Genomic DNA, 17,180 nt, shown 5'->3' with positions numbered 1-17,180 from the left:
CGTGGGACTCGGCATTGGACAAGCAAGACCTGCAGGTCTGGTGGCCAGGTTGCTAGGGTGCAAGTAAGCACTCCGTACTCCGCGGCTTCTGGCCTGAGACTGTCGTGGATTACAGCATATTGATCATCGCCTATGTCAGCTCGTAACTAGACGCCTCATGCGCCACCCGAGCGGCAGAAAAAGACGGATTTGGAGCAACGGCCACGATGACGGACCAATCGGGAAGAGTCTGGTCCATTTTACAATTTGCCAAGGCTTTCGCAAATTACGGCATACGGCACGCTACTTTGCTCTGAAGTTGTCCATCACCAGTCACTTTTGCTGCCCGTTGAGAGCCCTAATGGTTGTATAGAACCAGCCCATAGTATGATTGCTACCAAGATCAATACTTTTATCCGACAGATCGTTCTCTCCTTGAATTACTGCAAGTGGCCTGCCTTGCTCCCCGGGCTGCCCGACTAGCTAACATGGCGCACCTTGCGCACTGTTGCCACGCTCCCGCTGCCGCTCCGTCAGTTGCCTAAAACTGAGGTCACATCGCTGGCCCCGGGGCATGGCGTTCTGCGTCCCAAGCTGCTCCATACTCCTGTCCGTCGTGGGCGACTGGGGATCGTCCCAAAGCCCAAACTCCATCACGATGCCCGCAATCAAGAGCTTGATCTCGGCTACGGCGAACGCCTTGCCCAGGCATAGGCGTGCGCCATAGCCAAACGGCATGTAGCACGACTCCATGGCCCGCATGGTGGCTTCGTCTGCCTCCAGCCAGCGGTCAGGCCTGTACATGTGGGCATCTGGGAACACGTCTGGCCTGTGGTGTATCGACAGGGTTGATGTTGACACAATGGTCTGCATTTCAACATCAATTGTTAGCACAAAGAAACAACTTTCAATGAAAAGAAAGAAAAATGAACTCTAAAAAAGGATAAAGAATAAAAAAAAAAAATAGAAAATGCGCCAAAAGAAATCACTTACTCCAGCTGGGAGCACAACCCCGTTATATGCCTTGGTAGCAGGCACTACTCTCTCAGCCCTCCCGCTTGACAGAGGACTGAGTCGGCTGGATTCTTTAAAACAAGCATCCAGTATCGGTGCGGCCATGATGTCGTCAAAGTTGGGCAAGCCATCTTCTTTGACAGGCAGCGCGAAAAGTTCTGCTCGAATGCGGTCTTGCCATCCAGGGTGGCAGGCCAGGTTCCAAAGCGTATAGGTGAGCGAGAGAGCAACCGTGGTTTGCGCGGCATGGATATTGTCTAGCATTTCGGCGGCAATCCATGACGTGGGAAGAGCCTCGCCGTCGGGCGTCTTCATGTTGCTCAGCTGGTGCAGCAGGGAGCCGGCAACCATCTTGTCCGGATTCCGCCTTGCCGACTCAATCTTGTCCATGTTCCAGTCGGTCAACCTCTCCTCGGCCGACAGAAAGGTCGGGTCCTTCCTGGCATACGACACGACCGCCCTAACCATCTTGTGAACCAGCGGAAAGTTGTAGGAGAGGTTGTTCCAGACCTCGACCTCCTTCCAGCCCTCCAGTATCGCGCGCTCCTCGCACTCTGCATCCCCGATTGTGCGGGCGCAGAGCTCGGGGCCGTACACCAGGTTCGTGATGTTGTCGAAGGAGTAGAAATTGCAGTACAGCAGAACGTCCACCGTCGGGTGTACCGCAATGTCTCTCTTCAGCTGGTCGAGAAACCTCCTGACATTGGTCCACAGGGGCTGCAGGCTGGCCGGCTTATATATGGACGTCGGCTGGTAAAAGGCAAACGTTCGCTTGAGCATCTGGCGGTGCTCCCTCACATCCAGCGTGCAGAATATTGGTCGTTCGCCGTACATGAGGAAGTTGTCAAAGTATTTACTCTTGGGATGGCGCCCGGTAGACCCGTATATCTCCCTCGTCAGCGCCGCATCGGAAAATGAGACTTCTCCTGGCGCAACCATAACAACGTCGCCATATTCGCGGTGCCACTCGTAAATCTTTTCAATGCGCCGCAGCCACATGTCATGGTAGACGGCCCAGTAGCGTGTGATTTTGCACAGCCTGGGCCCTGGTACGTTTCTGTACGGCGACAAGAACAGGGCGTAGATGACTTTGCCGGCTGTGAGGCTTGCAACGAGGACAAGTGAGAAGATTAAGGGAGTGTAGAGGGCCATGTTGGATATGACTTCACTGTCGTGACGTTTCAATGATATTAGCTAGTAGTATGGTAGACCGGAGCGAGTTGAAGCTCCACGGCAAGAGGCAACAAGGCGTCTGGTATACCTGGGCGCAAAGCTGGGCTCTATGAAGGATGACGACGGGAAACCAGGTAGAAATGCAAGAAATTTGCTCACATTGTTTAAATAAACGTGATGACTGGGGGGTGAGCGGAATTGCATCATGCCTCGTCGTGCTTGTCACTACGCTTCCGACTGAAAGTCCTCCGATGATACAGTACATAATTCAGACCAGGAACCATCCAAGGCCACGGAGTACTGGTCTCTACGACGCCGTGAGAAAGACACGGTTGATCAACGACTGGTCAAGAGGCAACGGCGGCGGTATTCCGCTTTTCTTAAACAGCAAATGTTGTAGGACGCCACTTTGTTCCGGCTCAAGGAGGGGGTCTTTTTTTTTGTCTTGCTTTTCATACTCTTTTTGATACAGGCGTGCGTGCATTGTGAATAGCTTTGTCGCCGTCCTCTGCATTCCGGAAAGGGCCTTCCTCATGCCATAGTAACGTTATATGCGGCATGAGTACTCCGTATCTCTTGAAGCCCGTGGCTTGCAACAACATGTGGCGGTTCTGAAGGGGGGGGAGTGTGCATGCAAGATATACGCGGGAGTACGGAAAAGGTGATCCTGTTTCCTTTTTAAGGATGTGGCAGCAAGACTCAATAACGACTATTCTGATTTTGTCCAAAGCTCTCATCTTCCTTCAGCTCTGACTTAGTTCTCGGGCACGGCTTGTCACTAAATCCTTGTTTAAAAAAAGCATATAGTGCTCCGCAAGCGAATAGTTACTAGCTGAAAAGCATGCCTGCGTTAGCTCGTTTTTCAAGCTTAGTTAACTCGAGCAGGCAAACGGAACCGAGAAACTGCTCAGGGTACTTTAAGTAGTTAGTGCGAAGCCTGAAGGGGAAAAGCTCAATTGACATGTGTGGAACCCGGCCGTACGCCCTTGCTGTCGCACGTGATATAAGGGGTGTGTCCCAGATCCAATATTTATGCAATAATTGACATAGACCCTCCTCCAGGGTCCGAGCCAGGGGCCGAAGGACTCAGGGGTCCAATGAATTGATGTGAGGACCCCCACGCGCGTCAAAAGCAGCCCAGTGCGTCGGGCCGCCTCAGCCGCTCGGTCTCGGCGATAGATCCGGGGGGTGTCTATTGGCGGCTGACAACGCCATGCATGGCGAAATATTGCGACAGCTCTTCTGTATATGATCGTCATTGCTATATCCTGTTACTAAAGTTGTGTTTCATGACGGAATACAGAGTACGTAATGCTGACTTCAACAAGCGATAGTTACACGCCCACTAAACTGGAACGACCGGAGGACCCTGTCTGTGTGTGACAAATGTCATGTAAGTGTTGCTACAGTCTTCATTTGGGCACTACTGTTACCAGCCTGAAATGGCTGGGGATGAGCTCTTTTTGTTTGGGGGGGGGGGCGCTCTAGTTGGAAGTGTAACCTTGAATCTTTGAATCATCGGATTATAAGCCGTGGGCGGATGGAAAACTTCACGCCCCCCACCACTACCTCTATTGTAATGATTTTTGCGGCCGGTGGTTTTGTTTCTAGACGCAGAAGCTTCTTGAGAAACAAAAACGAAACGTACGGAAAACATTTCATTGCTTGTTAAGTTATTCGCGGTGGCTCTGACAACAATCCCGCCACCTACCGTACAAACAACGAAAGTGCAATCACGGTCATCGAAAAAATGTCCGCAATTGCACGAAATGAGGTGCAAGATTCCTCATCGCCGCACCACGACGTGCCTCAACATGCCGCAACTACTGCCGCTACTCCTCAAGATCTTCAGATCATTTGGAAATGGAACGAGTCTGTTCCAGAGACGGTGGACGGCCGTATCCACGATCTCATCACACAGAAGGCGCAATTGCAGCCCGAGGAGCAGGCTGTCTGTGCTTGGGACGGAAACTGGAGCTATCGCGAGCTTGATGAGCTCTCAACTAACCTGGCACACCGACTCGTCCGCATGGGCGTCGGTCCTGACATCATTGTTCCCCTATGCTTCCCAAAGTCAAAATGGACCCCGATTGCCATGCTTGCTGTCATGAAGGCTGGTGGTGCATCAGTCGTTCTCGAGACAAGTCTACCCAGCGACCGGCTATATAGCATTGTTCAACAAGTCGAACCGATTTTAATACTTTCCTCCTCTTTGACCACTGAGCTTGCCGGCCAGCTCACCACACGGCCAGTCGTAGTTGTCGACGAGGCCAGTACCACCTTCGATGTCACTAGCATATTACCAGAGGTGCAGCCATCGAACATTCTCTACATTGTCTTCACTTCTGGCAGTACCGGTACCCCCAAGGGCACTATAATTACCCACTCCAACTTTTGCAGCGCTATTCACCACCAGCGGGCCATATTAGGCTACTCCAGTTCCTCGCGAGTGTACAATTTCACCAAACACTCCTTTGATGTAACTTGGTCTGATTTCATCTTCACCATGACTGCTGGTGGCTGCCTCTGTATCCCGTTGCAACAAGAAGCTATGAGCAACCTTGCTGGCTCAATATTAGCATATAACGCAAACTTCATAAATATTACACCATCAGTTGGTAGCATGATACGGCCATCGGATCTAAACGGCACATTAAAGCAAGTAGTTTTCGCGGGTGAGGCTCTGCCAAGCCATCAAGCTTCGGAGTGGGCACAACATACCCGCGTCATTAATTTGTACGGCCCGGCCGAATGTACAGTCGGGGTTACTTTGGCCGTGATGGGCGACATTGCCAATGTAGACTCTTTTTCCGCCACTATCGGCCACAGCATTGGTTCGTGCAGCTGGATTGTCGACCCGTCCTGTCATGATAACCTGTTGCCTGTTGGAGCCGTTGGTGAATTGCTATCGGAAGGTCCAGTTGTGGGAGCTGGATATCTTGGCAATGCTGAGAAAACAGCTGCAGTGTTCATCGAGAGCCCAAAATGGCTGGTGGCTGGACCACCAGGTGGCCCGGGACGCCCAGGCCGATTATACAAGACTGGTGATCTTGTACGATATGAGGCGAATGGACAACTTGCTTACATAGGCCGAAAAGACCTGCAAGTTAAGATCAACGGTCAGCGTGTGGAACTAGGAGATATTGAACATCATGTGCGAAAGCATGTCGCTGATTGCACGGATGTGGGGGTGGCCGCCGAGCTTGTAACTCCGCGCGACAGCGATAGACCTCTGCTCACTGCCTTCCTGCAAATATCGACACCAGCTGCTAGACAAGGTAGAGACGGGCTAGAAGGGGAGTTGAGGAGAGTCATCAATGGACTCAACAATCGATTGGCCGCCCATATACCGGCATATATGATCCCTTCTGTTTACGTCCCACTAGAAGTCTTTCCGAAGAATGCCAATGGCAAGATGGATAGACGCAAATTGAGGGAAATATGTGAGACCTCTTCAATTCAGGAGCTCATGGCCTGGGGCTCGCCTCTTCCCGAGAAGAAAGAGCCAACCACGCGCATGGAGTTCCTTCTACAAGGCCTCTGGTCTTCTGTTCTTGGCCTTGATATCGGTAATATCGGTGTCAACGACAGCTTTTTGGGACTAGGCGGGGATTCCATTGCAGCCATGAGATTAGCTGGAGCCGCACGAGAGCATGGTCTGTCGCTCAGTGTCGCCGACATCTTCAACCACTCGGTACTGCACGACATGGCAGGTGTCATTGGTGAGCTTTCCGAAACTGGCAGCTTCATCCAGCCCTTCGAATTACTGAAAGACCATACTGAGATGGGAGTGATGAGAAGCCAAGTTGCTGGCGCCTGCGGAGTCAACGCAGCTGAGATTGAGGACGTCTTTCCCTGTACGCCTCTCCAAGAGGGTTTAATCGCCCTGACAGCGAAGCATCCAGGTGACTACGTCTCTCGGCATGTATTCCAGCTGCAACCTACAGTGGAAATGAGACGTCTCAAGAGAGCGTGGGAGGAGGTTGTAGCGACGACACCCATTCTTCGGACACGCATTGTCAACCTTGACCAACAAGGGCTGGTGCAGGTGGTCCTAAACCACCCCACGACATGGGCGTCCAAGGATGGCGAAATGGACCTTGCAAAGTATCAGAAAGAGGATGGAGAGCTCACCACAGGCCTGGGCACGCCCCTGGCTCGATTTGCACTATTAGAAGATTCGGATGGTGACGACGTTAGACGGTTTTTTGTATGGACGATACACCACGCACTTTACGACGGGTGGTCTAAGCCGCTTCTTTTGGAGCGGCTTGCTCAGGCTTATGCTGGCGAGGTAACGCTAGAGTCTTCGCCTCAATTCCAGGGCTTCGTAAGACACATTCTGGACATGCAGCAAGACGAGGCGACCAAGTTCTGGTCTGCCCAATTTAAGGATTCTGAGGCGCAGACTTTCCCGATCCTGCCGTCGCCGCGCTACCAGCCGAGATCCGATAAGATGCTGACGCACGCCATCGGGGAACTCAAATGGCCAAAGATGATGGGCGTGACCGCGTCGACAATGTTGCGAGCTGCCTGGGCTATCATCACCTCGTGTTATACAAATGCTGACGAGACCGTGTTTGGTGTCACGGTGAGCGGCAGACAGGCGGCCTTGCCAGGCGTAGAGAAGATGACTGGCCCTACAATCGCGACGGTGCCTGTGCGGATTGTTCTAGACAAGCGAAAGACTATTCAAGAGCTGCTTCGTCAAATCCAGACACAGGTCGTCGACATGACGGCGTTTGAGCAGACTGGTCTGCAGCGGATTCGGCGAATCTGCCCCGAGGCTGAGCGAGCCTGTGACTTCCAAACACTGCTTGTCATTCAGCCAGCTGCGGACCAGAAAGAAAAGGCCACTCATGACAGTCTTTTTGCGCCTAACAGTGATAATGATTACTGGTCTCTTGACGACGAAATGGCAGAATTCCGCACGTATCCGCTATCTCTGGAATGCTACCTTGAAGATCAAGGCGTCGTCTTGCTGACCAGATTCGACTCTGCCGTGCTGAATGACGAGCAAGTAGCCATCCTGACGAGGCAGCTCGAGCATGTTGTCCGCCAGCTATGTAACGCTGAATCCGCTCAGACAAAGCTTGAAGACGTCGTCTTGGTCGGTCGTGAGGACCTCCAGCAAATGTGGCACTGGAACTCGGTAGTGCCTGATACTGCCGATGGTGTTGTGCACGATCTGATTGCCATGACGGCGAAGCAGCAGCCAGAGGCACAGGCCGTGTGCGCGTGGGATGGGGACTGGACGTATCGCGAGCTCGATGAGTTATCGACCCGCCTGGCTCATCACCTCGTCACTCTAGGAGTCGGCCCAGAGGTCATCGTCCCGCTGTGTATTGAGAAGTCAAAGTGGATGCCCGTGGCCATGATGGCCGTGATGAAGGCTGGGGGAGCGTCGGTCGCCGTCGACTATACGCAGCCGGAAGATCGACTCAGAAGCATCGTGAAGCAGGTAAGTCCAGTTGTGATACTAACGTCAGTAGCCAATCAGGATCTCGCTCGCCGCCTGGTCCCCCACCAGTCTGTGGTGGTGGGCGAGCAACTGGTGGCGGGAGCAATCCCACCGGCGACACGGACCAACACGCCAACGCCAACACCAACACCGACGACGACAACACAAACAATACCATTACCGACATCAACCGCCGCGGCAGAAACACCGCTGCCCGTTGTCAATCGATCTAATTCGCTCTACGTCGTCTTTACATCTGGCAGTACTGGCGCCCCCAAGGGCGTCGTCGTCACTCACGCAAACATCACTAGCGCCATTCGACATCAGCGTGAAACCCTAGGATTCACTAGGCACTCACGAGTCTACGACTTTGCATCGTACATGTTCGATGTGGTTTGGTGCAATCTTCTTCAGGGCCTCTCTGCCGGAGGCTGCATCTGTATTCCAAGCAACGATGATCGCCGCAACGACCCTCTTGGCGCCATCACTCGTCTTGGCGCCAACACAGCCATCTTCACGCCGTCTACCATTCGCGGACTTGACTTGCAGTCTCTCAAGGGCCTATGCCATGTACACTTCATCGGCGAGGCCCTCTCGGCTGACGATATTGGCGGCTTGCATCCGGATAGTACCGTGACTAACCTGTACGGCCCAACCGAGTGTACGACGTTTAGCACTGCCCAACAAGTCACCCGCCACAAAGCTTCAAACCCGGACAGACGTCAACGTATAGGTATCGGTGTAGGCCTGGGTCTGCGCACATGGCTGGTACAGCCGTTTGATCACTCCAAGCTTGTCCCTCTGGGATGTGTCGGCGAGCTTCTGCTGGAAGGCCCCCTCGTGGCGGCCGGCTACCTTGGGGAGGAGGAAAAGACCGCGGCCGCCTTTATAAACGATCCAGCCTGGCTCTTGGAAGGAACTCCTAATCACTCTGGTCGCCGCGGACGCCTGTACAAGACTGGCGATCTTGCACGATATGATGCAGATGGAACCTTGATTTTCCTCGGGAGGAAGGACTCGCAGGTCAAGATAAATGGTCAGCGTGTGGAACTGGGCGACGTTGAGCACCACATCCAGTCCAGCATTTCACATGGACAGGACGTAAATGTTGTAGCAGAGGTTATGAAGCCCAGAGGCAGCAGCAATGCGATCCTTGTAGCCTTTCTCCAAATTGACATCGCCTCTGAGCCCAGAGATGAAGAATCTATACAGAATGAACTCGCAAAAATTACAGCTGGCCTTGCCGACAGACTTCTGGTACGGGTACCGGCGTACATGGTTCCATCGGCTTACGTTCCTCTCAACGAAATCCCCGTCACGCCAACTGGTAAGATCGATCGCCGCAAGCTTCGCGCCATGGGCCAACAGTGGACTCTCGAGGACCTCGTGAGAACCCACTTACCCTTTTCTTCCGAGCGACCACAGCCGTGTACCATTACCGAGAAGCGTCTGCAAAGTCTCTGGGCGGCTGTTCTAGGCTTGAAAGCTGAAAGTATTGCCGCAGACGATAGTTTCTTGCGCATAGGAGGTGATTCTATTGCGGCCATGAGGCTTGTGGCGGCAGCTCGTGAGCAGAACCTCACCCTCTCCGTGGCCGATATATTCAAGCACCCGCTGCTGAGCGACTTGGCTACCGTAGTTGGCGAAGAAGCTGTCGGTGCTGGTGGCAAAAACGCCCATCAAAATGAGCCGTTTACGCTTCTGAATCCAGCAGAAGACCTCGAATCTCTAAAGGAGCAAATCGCAGCTAAGTGCAATGTCGAGGCTGGGCAAGTTGCCGATGCGTTCCCCTGTACACCACTTCAGGAGGGCCTGCTTGCTTTGACTGCCAAGCGACCTGGCGATTATGTTGCCCGATTTATCTACCCACTGCTGCCCAGTATAAGCCCTAAACAGTTTTTTAAAGCCTGGGAGGCTGTCGTTTCCGCAACGCCCATCCTACGAACTCGAATTATTGATCTCGATGAGCGTGGCTTAGTTCAAGTCATTGTCGACGGACCCATCAGTTGGTCTCGGAAGGACGAATTAATCAGCCTCAAAGATTATGAAATGGTTGACAGGCAGCTCACCACAGGCCTGGGCACACCTATGGCACGATTTGCTGTGCTTCAAGACCCAGTTGATGGCAGTCGGTTCTTTGTCTGGACCATTCATCATGCTCTCTACGACGGCTGGTCCATTCCTCTAATGCTGAATCAGCTTGAAGCCACATATTCTTTGAATGGAGGCAGCGTCCTTCCTTTCCCGCCTCCCTTTCAAACCTTTGTCAAGCATATCATGGACATTGATCAGAGTATTGTCGCCACGTACTGGGAGGAGCAATTTCAGGGTTCTGAAGCTCAGATTTTCCCGTCACTTCCGTCTGTCACGTACCAGCCAATGTCAAATGCCTTCATCAAGCATCGTTTCCAGGGTTTAAACTGGCCAAAGTCTGATGTAACGCCCTCCATGGTGATACGGGCAGCATGGTCACTTTTGGCTACAAAGTATACCGATAGCTCTGATACTGTCTTCGGTGTTACTGTTTCCGGACGACAGGCTAGAGTGCTGGACGTTGAGCGAATTATTGGACCTACAATTGCTACAGTTCCTGTGAGAGTCGCTTTTGAATGGGCAAAGATGACTGTAGAGAAACTCTTACGTCGAGTTCAGGCCCAAGCAGTGGAGATGACGGCGTTCGAACAGACGGGACTGCAACGCATCCGGCGCGTAAGTGCGGAAGCTGAAAGAGCGTGTGGATTCCAGACTTTGCTCGTTGTGCATCCCGTTGAGGATGATAAGGAGAAGAATACGAGTAGCCGCTGGTTTATAAGCAGACGGGATGAAAATGGAGAGGACGACACTAATGTGACTGAGTACGACACGCACGCTCTGACAATCGAGTGTAGTCTGGAACGGCAGGGAGTGAGACTGCGTATCGCGTACGATGCCAATATCCTGGACTTTCAGCAAGTCAAGAGACTGGCCACCCAACTTGAGCACGTTATTCGACAATTGTGCATCCCGGAAAATGCTAGCAAGAGTCTGTCCAGCATCGACATGGTAAGTGCCCAAGACAAGCGGGATATTTGGGAGTGGAACGACGCCTGCCCTGAGGCTCTGAACACTTGCCTTCACGATATGATTTCGAAGACAGCTCAGATGCTCCCGGATGCTTTGGCAGTAAACGCCTGGGATGGTGATTTCTCTTATCGCCAGCTTAACGATTTATCTACTTGTCTTGCCCATCATCTCGCTAGTATTGGTGTCGGTCCCGAGACTATTATTCCCCTTTACTTTGAAAAGTCTAAGTGGACCCCAATTGCAATGCTGGCTGTTATGAAAGCGGGCGGCGCATCAGTTTTGATGGACTCACGCCAGCCGGAGGATCGTCTTCGAGCCATCATAGACCAGATTAAGCCTGTTGTGGTGGTATCCTCCTCGAGCAATGAGGAGCTGGCAAGCAAACTAACGAACACACCGATTATTATTCTTAGCAGCAAACATTTTGAGCGAGTTCGGGGTGAAAAACGTGTTGATCAACTTCCCCAAGTCCAGCCGTGGAATAAAGCGTACTTGATTTTCACGTCGGGCAGTACCGGTATACCCAAGGGTGCTATACTAACCCATGCAAATGTGTGCAGCGCCGTACGCTATCAGCAGCTTGCTCAGGGATACACCCCGGATGCTCGAGTGTACGACTTTACCTCGTATGCTTTTGATACAGCATGGAATAACTTCATGCATACTTTTACTATTGGTGCCTGCTTGTGCATCCCCTCCGAAAGCGAACGTAGAGACGACCTTGCTGGATCCATCAGGCGATTCAAGCCTACAATCCTCGACATCACCCCATCTGCCGCGACGGCCTTGCAGTACAGCACTATTCAGTCTCTGCGCACGTTGATTCTAGGTGGCGAGAGACTATCTCCAGAGTATGCCGAGAGATGGAGAGCACTTGTCGACTTGAAGCTATGCTACGGACCGTGTGAGTGCACACCCACGGCAACTGTTGCCACTGTTGATCGCAGTATTCATGGCGAACCGACGATTGGACGTGGGATTGGCATGCTGTGCTGGATTGCCGATTCCAAGAATCATAATACACTTGTTCCAATTGGCGCAATCGGTGAGCTTGTCTTAGAAGGCCCTCTCGTTGGCCTACGGCTATCTAGGCGACGAAGCAAAGACTAATGCAGTCTTTATTCATAACCCTCCGTGGCTACTGCGCGGCGGGGCTGGAAAGTCTGGACGTGGTGGTCGCCTTTACAAGACTGGTGACCTCGTGAGGTATAACTCTGATGGTGCTCTTTTATTTGTCGGCCGAAAGGATGCTCAGGTCAAGATAAATGGTCAGCGAGTCGAGCTCGGCGAAGTTGAGAATCACATGGCTCGCCATCCACTTACGCGCCAGTCTGCGTCTTTGTATCCCAACTCAGGTCCTTGCGCAAAGAAGCTGGTTGGAGTCTTCAGTTTGGAGAACATTCATAGGGCTGATAATACCCCCCCTATCGAACTTGTTGGTGCAGATGATGGTACTGCGGTCCAGGACCACATTCACGCGTTACAGGGTCTGTTGGGTGAGGCTCTGCCCTCATACATGGTCCCGTCTGTTTGGGTTGCTCTCAAAGACATCCCCTTGAATCCTTCAGGCAAGCTCAATCGACGCGCTGTCGAGGACTGGTTGCTCCGAATGGACTCGGAAACGTTTGCCAGAATCAACAATACGGGCTTCGCGCCTGCAGCCCGTGAGCCCAGGACAGACTCTGAGCGTATCCTTTGCGACGCTTGCAGCGTTATTTTGAACGTCCCTCTTTCCGAGATAAACCTCCAACGCTCCTTTGTTGCTAATGGCGGCGACTCCATCTCGGCCATGCGTCTCTCGTCCTACTGTCGCGTCGCCCGCCTTATTTTCTCAGTAAGCGTGCTGCTAAGAAGCAAATCGCTTGCCGATGTGGCACAGTTTTCTACAATTGCCACAGATACTACAGTCAATCGCACCAAGGAATATCGAGAGGAATTTGGCAAGGCCTTTACGCTGTCGCCTATTCAGAAATGGTTTTTCGCCCAAACACCTTCTGAAAATGTCACTAAGGAGGACTACTACTGCAATCAAGGGTTCTACGTGAAGATTTTCCGCCCTGTCTTGACCAGAGACGTCTCTATGGCCATTAGTATAATTGTCAAACAGCACTCTATGCTTCGCGCTCGGTTCGAACGTTCCCAAAGCGGTTGGATGCAGCGTGTTCCTAAACCAGCCGATGCTGTTTATCATTTTGGCTCTTCAGATGCTCAGTCTATACATGAAATCAAGGCAAGCACGATCAAGAGCCACCAAAGCCTAGACATTGAACGTGGTCTAGTTTTCGCAGCAGACCTATACAATTTACCATCTGGAGATCAATATCTAACCCTTATCGCACACCATTTGGTCGTTGATCTTGTTTCGTGGCGTATCATACTAGATGACCTTGAGGCCTTGCTTACTGGGAAGAAACTCCTAGACAGTTTTCCTTTCCAGGTCTGGAGCGAGTTACAAACTAACGAGGCCCAGTCCTCTAAGTTCGCGCCGGATAGAGTCCTCTCTACTAAAAATGTGCACAATAACCACGCATTCTGGAACTTCACCGAGCATACCTCCAATACTGCCATGGACCACATTGAAAAGAAGACTGAAGTAGATAAGGCTACGACAGCCCTGCTACTCAAAGACGCTAATACTGCATTCAATACAGAGCCTATTGATCTGATTCTTTCCTCTATTTGGGACGCTTTTTTCCATGTATTCCCTCAGCGAGAGGGCCTTACTATTTTCAACGAAGGTCATGGCCGCGAACCGTGGACAACAGACGTTGACTTGTCCCGCACTGTTGGCTGGTTTACGACAATCAGTCCTATTCACATTTCTCGCAGCGATGGAAACAGCCCTGCTAATATTACAAGGCTAGTCAAGGATGCACGGAGGCGGCTATCCTCTAACGGTTGGGCCTACTGGGTATCAAGACACCTAAACGAACAAGGCATAGCGGCCTTTGAATCTCATGCTTCAACAATGGAAGTGCAATTTAACTACCATGGCCAGTTTCAGCAGCTAGAGCGTTCTGAATCTCTTTTCGAAGTCGTCAACTTTGATGACAGCGTATCGCCGGTTGGGCCGTCTCTACCAACATCGGTTTTATTCGATATCAACGTTGTCATTGAAGCTGGGATAGCCAAGTTCTCTTTTTCCTGGAACCGACACCTTGCTCACCAGGACATGATCCAGGCATGGGTAGAACGAGTTAACACCTCGCTGCAGTCAATCTGCTTTGAGCTCTCCAAGAGACGTCCTGAGCGCACTCTCTGTGATTACGAGTTTCTCAACCTTGATTATAGAGGACTTGACGAGCTACATACTAACGTCTTAAGCCATATTGAGGCTTTAAATGACACGCAAGTCGAGAATGTCTACCCATCTTCTCCCATGGTGGATGGAATTCTTCTCAGTCAAATGAAAGGGACAGGCTCATACGAAACTTCCCAAACTTGGGAGATACGACCTCGTGGATCTCACGTAATTAATGCCGGCGCTTTAGTTGATGCATGGCAAGCCGTTGTCGCTCGACACCCCTCTTTACGTACCGTCTTCATTCATAGTATGGATGCCTCGGCTGCATTTAACTCTGTTGTGCTCAAGTCCTGTCTCGGGGATGTTGTTCTCCTCGAAAGCAACAGCTTCGAATCAGCACTTGACAGGTTCAAGGAACTCCCTAGCATCGACTACACGCAGGATAAACCGGCCCATAGATTGGTGCTCTGCACTATATTAGGTGATAATCGCGTTATTTGCAAGATTGAAATGAGCCACGCCATTTCCGACGGCGCTTCAACAGCTATCACAATGCGGGACTGGGCCAAAGCCTACTCAGGCGAACTTGATATTGGGGAGTTTCGGAACATTAGCCAAGGATTTTCTCTGGCCCTTACGTCCTTGTCTAAAGCTGATAAGATGGCGTACTGGAAGAAGAAACTATCTGCCATGGAGCCTTGCCACTTCCCAAGACTGGCCGAAGCCGGATCGGCGGCTGATGAGCGTGCTACCGGAGTGGCTACCTTGGAACTTGGTGATGAAACTTTCCACCACATTCAGCGATTCTGCGAGGCTCAGTCGATCACACCTGCCAGCTTGTTTCAGAGCGCCTGGGCTCTTACCCTGTCTGCCTACACAGGTTCTGACTCAGTCTGCTTCGGATATCTGTCATCTGGCCGAGATTTCCCTGTTAAGGGTATTATGGAATCTATCGGTGCGTTTGCTAACGTCATGATATGTCGTACCGACATATCTCGAGAATGGAGTGGGCAGGACTTGATCAATCACGTCCACAATCAAGTCTTGGAAGACCTTGGCTTCCAGCATTGCTCGATTGCTGATATCCAGCACGAACTAGGCCTACCATATGGCCAGAATCTCTTTAATTCTATTATATCCTTCCAAAGGGATAGTGATAGCCTATCTGAAGGCATGGTGACAGAAGATCTAGTGTTTGCTGACCTTGAATGGGAAGATCCGACCGAATATGACCTCACAATCAGCATCAGACACACTGACACTTTGGTCTGCTTCACAGTTGATCACCGACTAGCCTGCGTATCCAATGACCAGGCGCGGAGTGTCGTTTCGCTTCTAGAAAAGGTGGTCAAATTTCTCGTTAGCGATGACAAAGCTACCTCTGCAGCTGTCAACAAACCACAAAATCAACTGTCTGCAATGGAGAACATCAGCGAGAAAGATTTGCAAGACATTTGGAGGTGGAACAAAACAGTACATGAGGTTGTTCATGGACTCGTACACGATATTATTGCGGATGTGACCCATAAAAACCCTCATGCCTCCGCTATTTGTGCCTGGGATGGCGATTTCAGCTATACCGAGTTGAATAGTATTGCTACTAAACTCGCCCATTATTTGGTTACTCTGGGCATTGGACCAGAGGTTATTGTACCTTTATATTTTGAGAAATCAAAATGGATGCCTGTGGCTATGCTTGCTGTTATGAAAGCAGGCGGTGCGTCCGTAGCTCTAGATAGAACTCTTCCAGAGGAACGTCTACGCAGCATTATTCAACAGGTTAATCCTGTAGTCATCCTGACATCAGCGGCAAATGAGGAAATGGCAAAGCGTCTTGCAGACTGTGTCACGGTTCCTGTCAGCGATGCTCATCTTGCGAAGTTAAGCATGCCCTCCGGTTCCCTGCCGGATGTCAAGCCGATCAACAGGTTGTATATTGTCTTCACATCTGGCAGCACTGGAGTTCCCAAGGGCGTGGTAATCACACATTCTAATTTTTGTAGCGCTGTTCGCTACCAACAACAAGCTTTAGGTTTCAAAAGCACATCGCGCGTGTACGATTTCGTCAAGTATGCCTTCGATGTCACTTGGTCTAACTTCTTGCACACCATGACGTCCGGCGCCTGCTTGTGCATTCCTTCTGAAGACGAGACTTCTAATAACATAACCGGCTCCTTGTTATCGTATAAAGCAAATTTTGCCGATTTAACACCATCCGTCGCAAGCACTCTGCGCCCAGCTGACCTCACCACTCTGGATCACTTGCTATTTAGTGGTGAGGCATTGACAACCCATCTTGCTGCACAATGGGCTGAACAGGCGACTGTTTTAAACACCTATGGTCCTGCAGAGTGCAGTGTTAAGGCAACCTTCGCTGTGGTGGGCAAAGCCGATGCGTCTGCTGCTAGCATAGGCACAGGATTTGGCATGTGCACCTGGGTTGTGCATCCCACCAACCATGACAAGCTTGTGCCAATTGGCGTCGTTGGCGAACTTCTACTTGAAGGGCCTCTTGTCGGGGCAGGGTACCTGGATGATCCTGCGAAAACCCTAGAGGCCTTTATCGAAAACCCGGCTTGGCTCGTTCATAGAGCGCCGGGGCGCGGAGGGCGGCTATATAAGACAGGAGACTTGGTCCGATATAATATTGACGGAAGCATGACCTTTATAGGTCGCAAGGATGCTCAAGTTAAAATTAATGGTCAGCGATTAGAGCTTGGGGATGTTGAGCACCACGTCTGCAATAATATCGCCTACCATGCGCCGGTCCGGGTTTTTGCTGAGGTTATCAAGCCCCAGAAAAGCGACAAATCCGTGCTCATAGCATTTATTCATGTCGAGGATGGGGTAGCAATGAATACGTCGCAACGCGCCAAGCAGACTGGCAAGATTACAGCTGGCTTGAACGAGAGACTTTCCACACAAATTCCTAGTTATATGATCCCATCCGCTTACCTATTACTGGATGAGGCTCCCATGACGGCAACCGGCAAGACTGACCGTCGACGTCTGCGCGAAATTGGCCAGCAGCTAACGTTCGAAGAGATCATGGCGCTGAACTATAACAGCGGAGAATATAAACGTCCCAGCAGTACCATGGAGAAACGTCTGCAAAGCCTATGGGCATCCGTTCTTGGTGTTAAGGCAGGACTCTATCAGCGCGGATGATAGTTTCCTTCGGATCGGAGGTGATTCCATCGGAGCCATGAAGTTGGTAGGTATCGCTCGGGAGGAGGGACTTGCACT

The 17,180-nt window shown here is 51.4% G+C and overlaps 2 protein-coding genes across 2 annotated transcripts; one reads left to right on the top strand and one right to left on the bottom strand.

The window, feature by feature from the left end:
- Positions 1–281: 281 nt before the first annotated feature.
- On the bottom strand, positions 282–2,505 carry J3458_020993 (uncharacterized protein). Its single transcript, XM_007812556.2, has 2 exons — positions 973–2,505; positions 282–846 (listed from the first exon to the last, which is right to left on the bottom strand). Exons 1-2 carry the CDS (start codon positions 2,143–2,145, stop codon positions 463–465), a joined length of 1,557 nt encoding a protein of 518 aa, XP_007810747.2. The 5' UTR covers positions 2,146–2,505; the 3' UTR covers positions 282–462.
- A 1,309-nt stretch (positions 2,506–3,814) lies between these two features.
- On the top strand, positions 3,815–17,102 carry J3458_020992 (Nonribosomal peptide synthetase; the record flags this gene model as incomplete). The annotated part of the gene is made up of 2 exons (XM_066122341.1): positions 3,815–11,594; positions 11,782–17,102. The coding sequence occupies exons 1-2, from the start codon at positions 3,917–3,919 to the stop codon at positions 17,100–17,102; spliced, it is 12,999 nt and encodes a 4,332-aa protein (XP_065972593.1). The 5' UTR covers positions 3,815–3,916.
- Positions 17,103–17,180: the final 78 nt, after the last annotated feature.

Source organism: Metarhizium acridum (genome assembly GCF_019434415.1).
Source record: "Metarhizium acridum strain ARSEF 324 chromosome Unknown scaffold_577, whole genome shotgun sequence".
NCBI classification, from domain to species: domain Eukaryota; kingdom Fungi; phylum Ascomycota; class Sordariomycetes; order Hypocreales; family Clavicipitaceae; genus Metarhizium; species Metarhizium acridum.
Note: the sequence above shows the minus strand (reverse complement) of the source record. Positions and strands in the feature narration are given on the sequence as shown.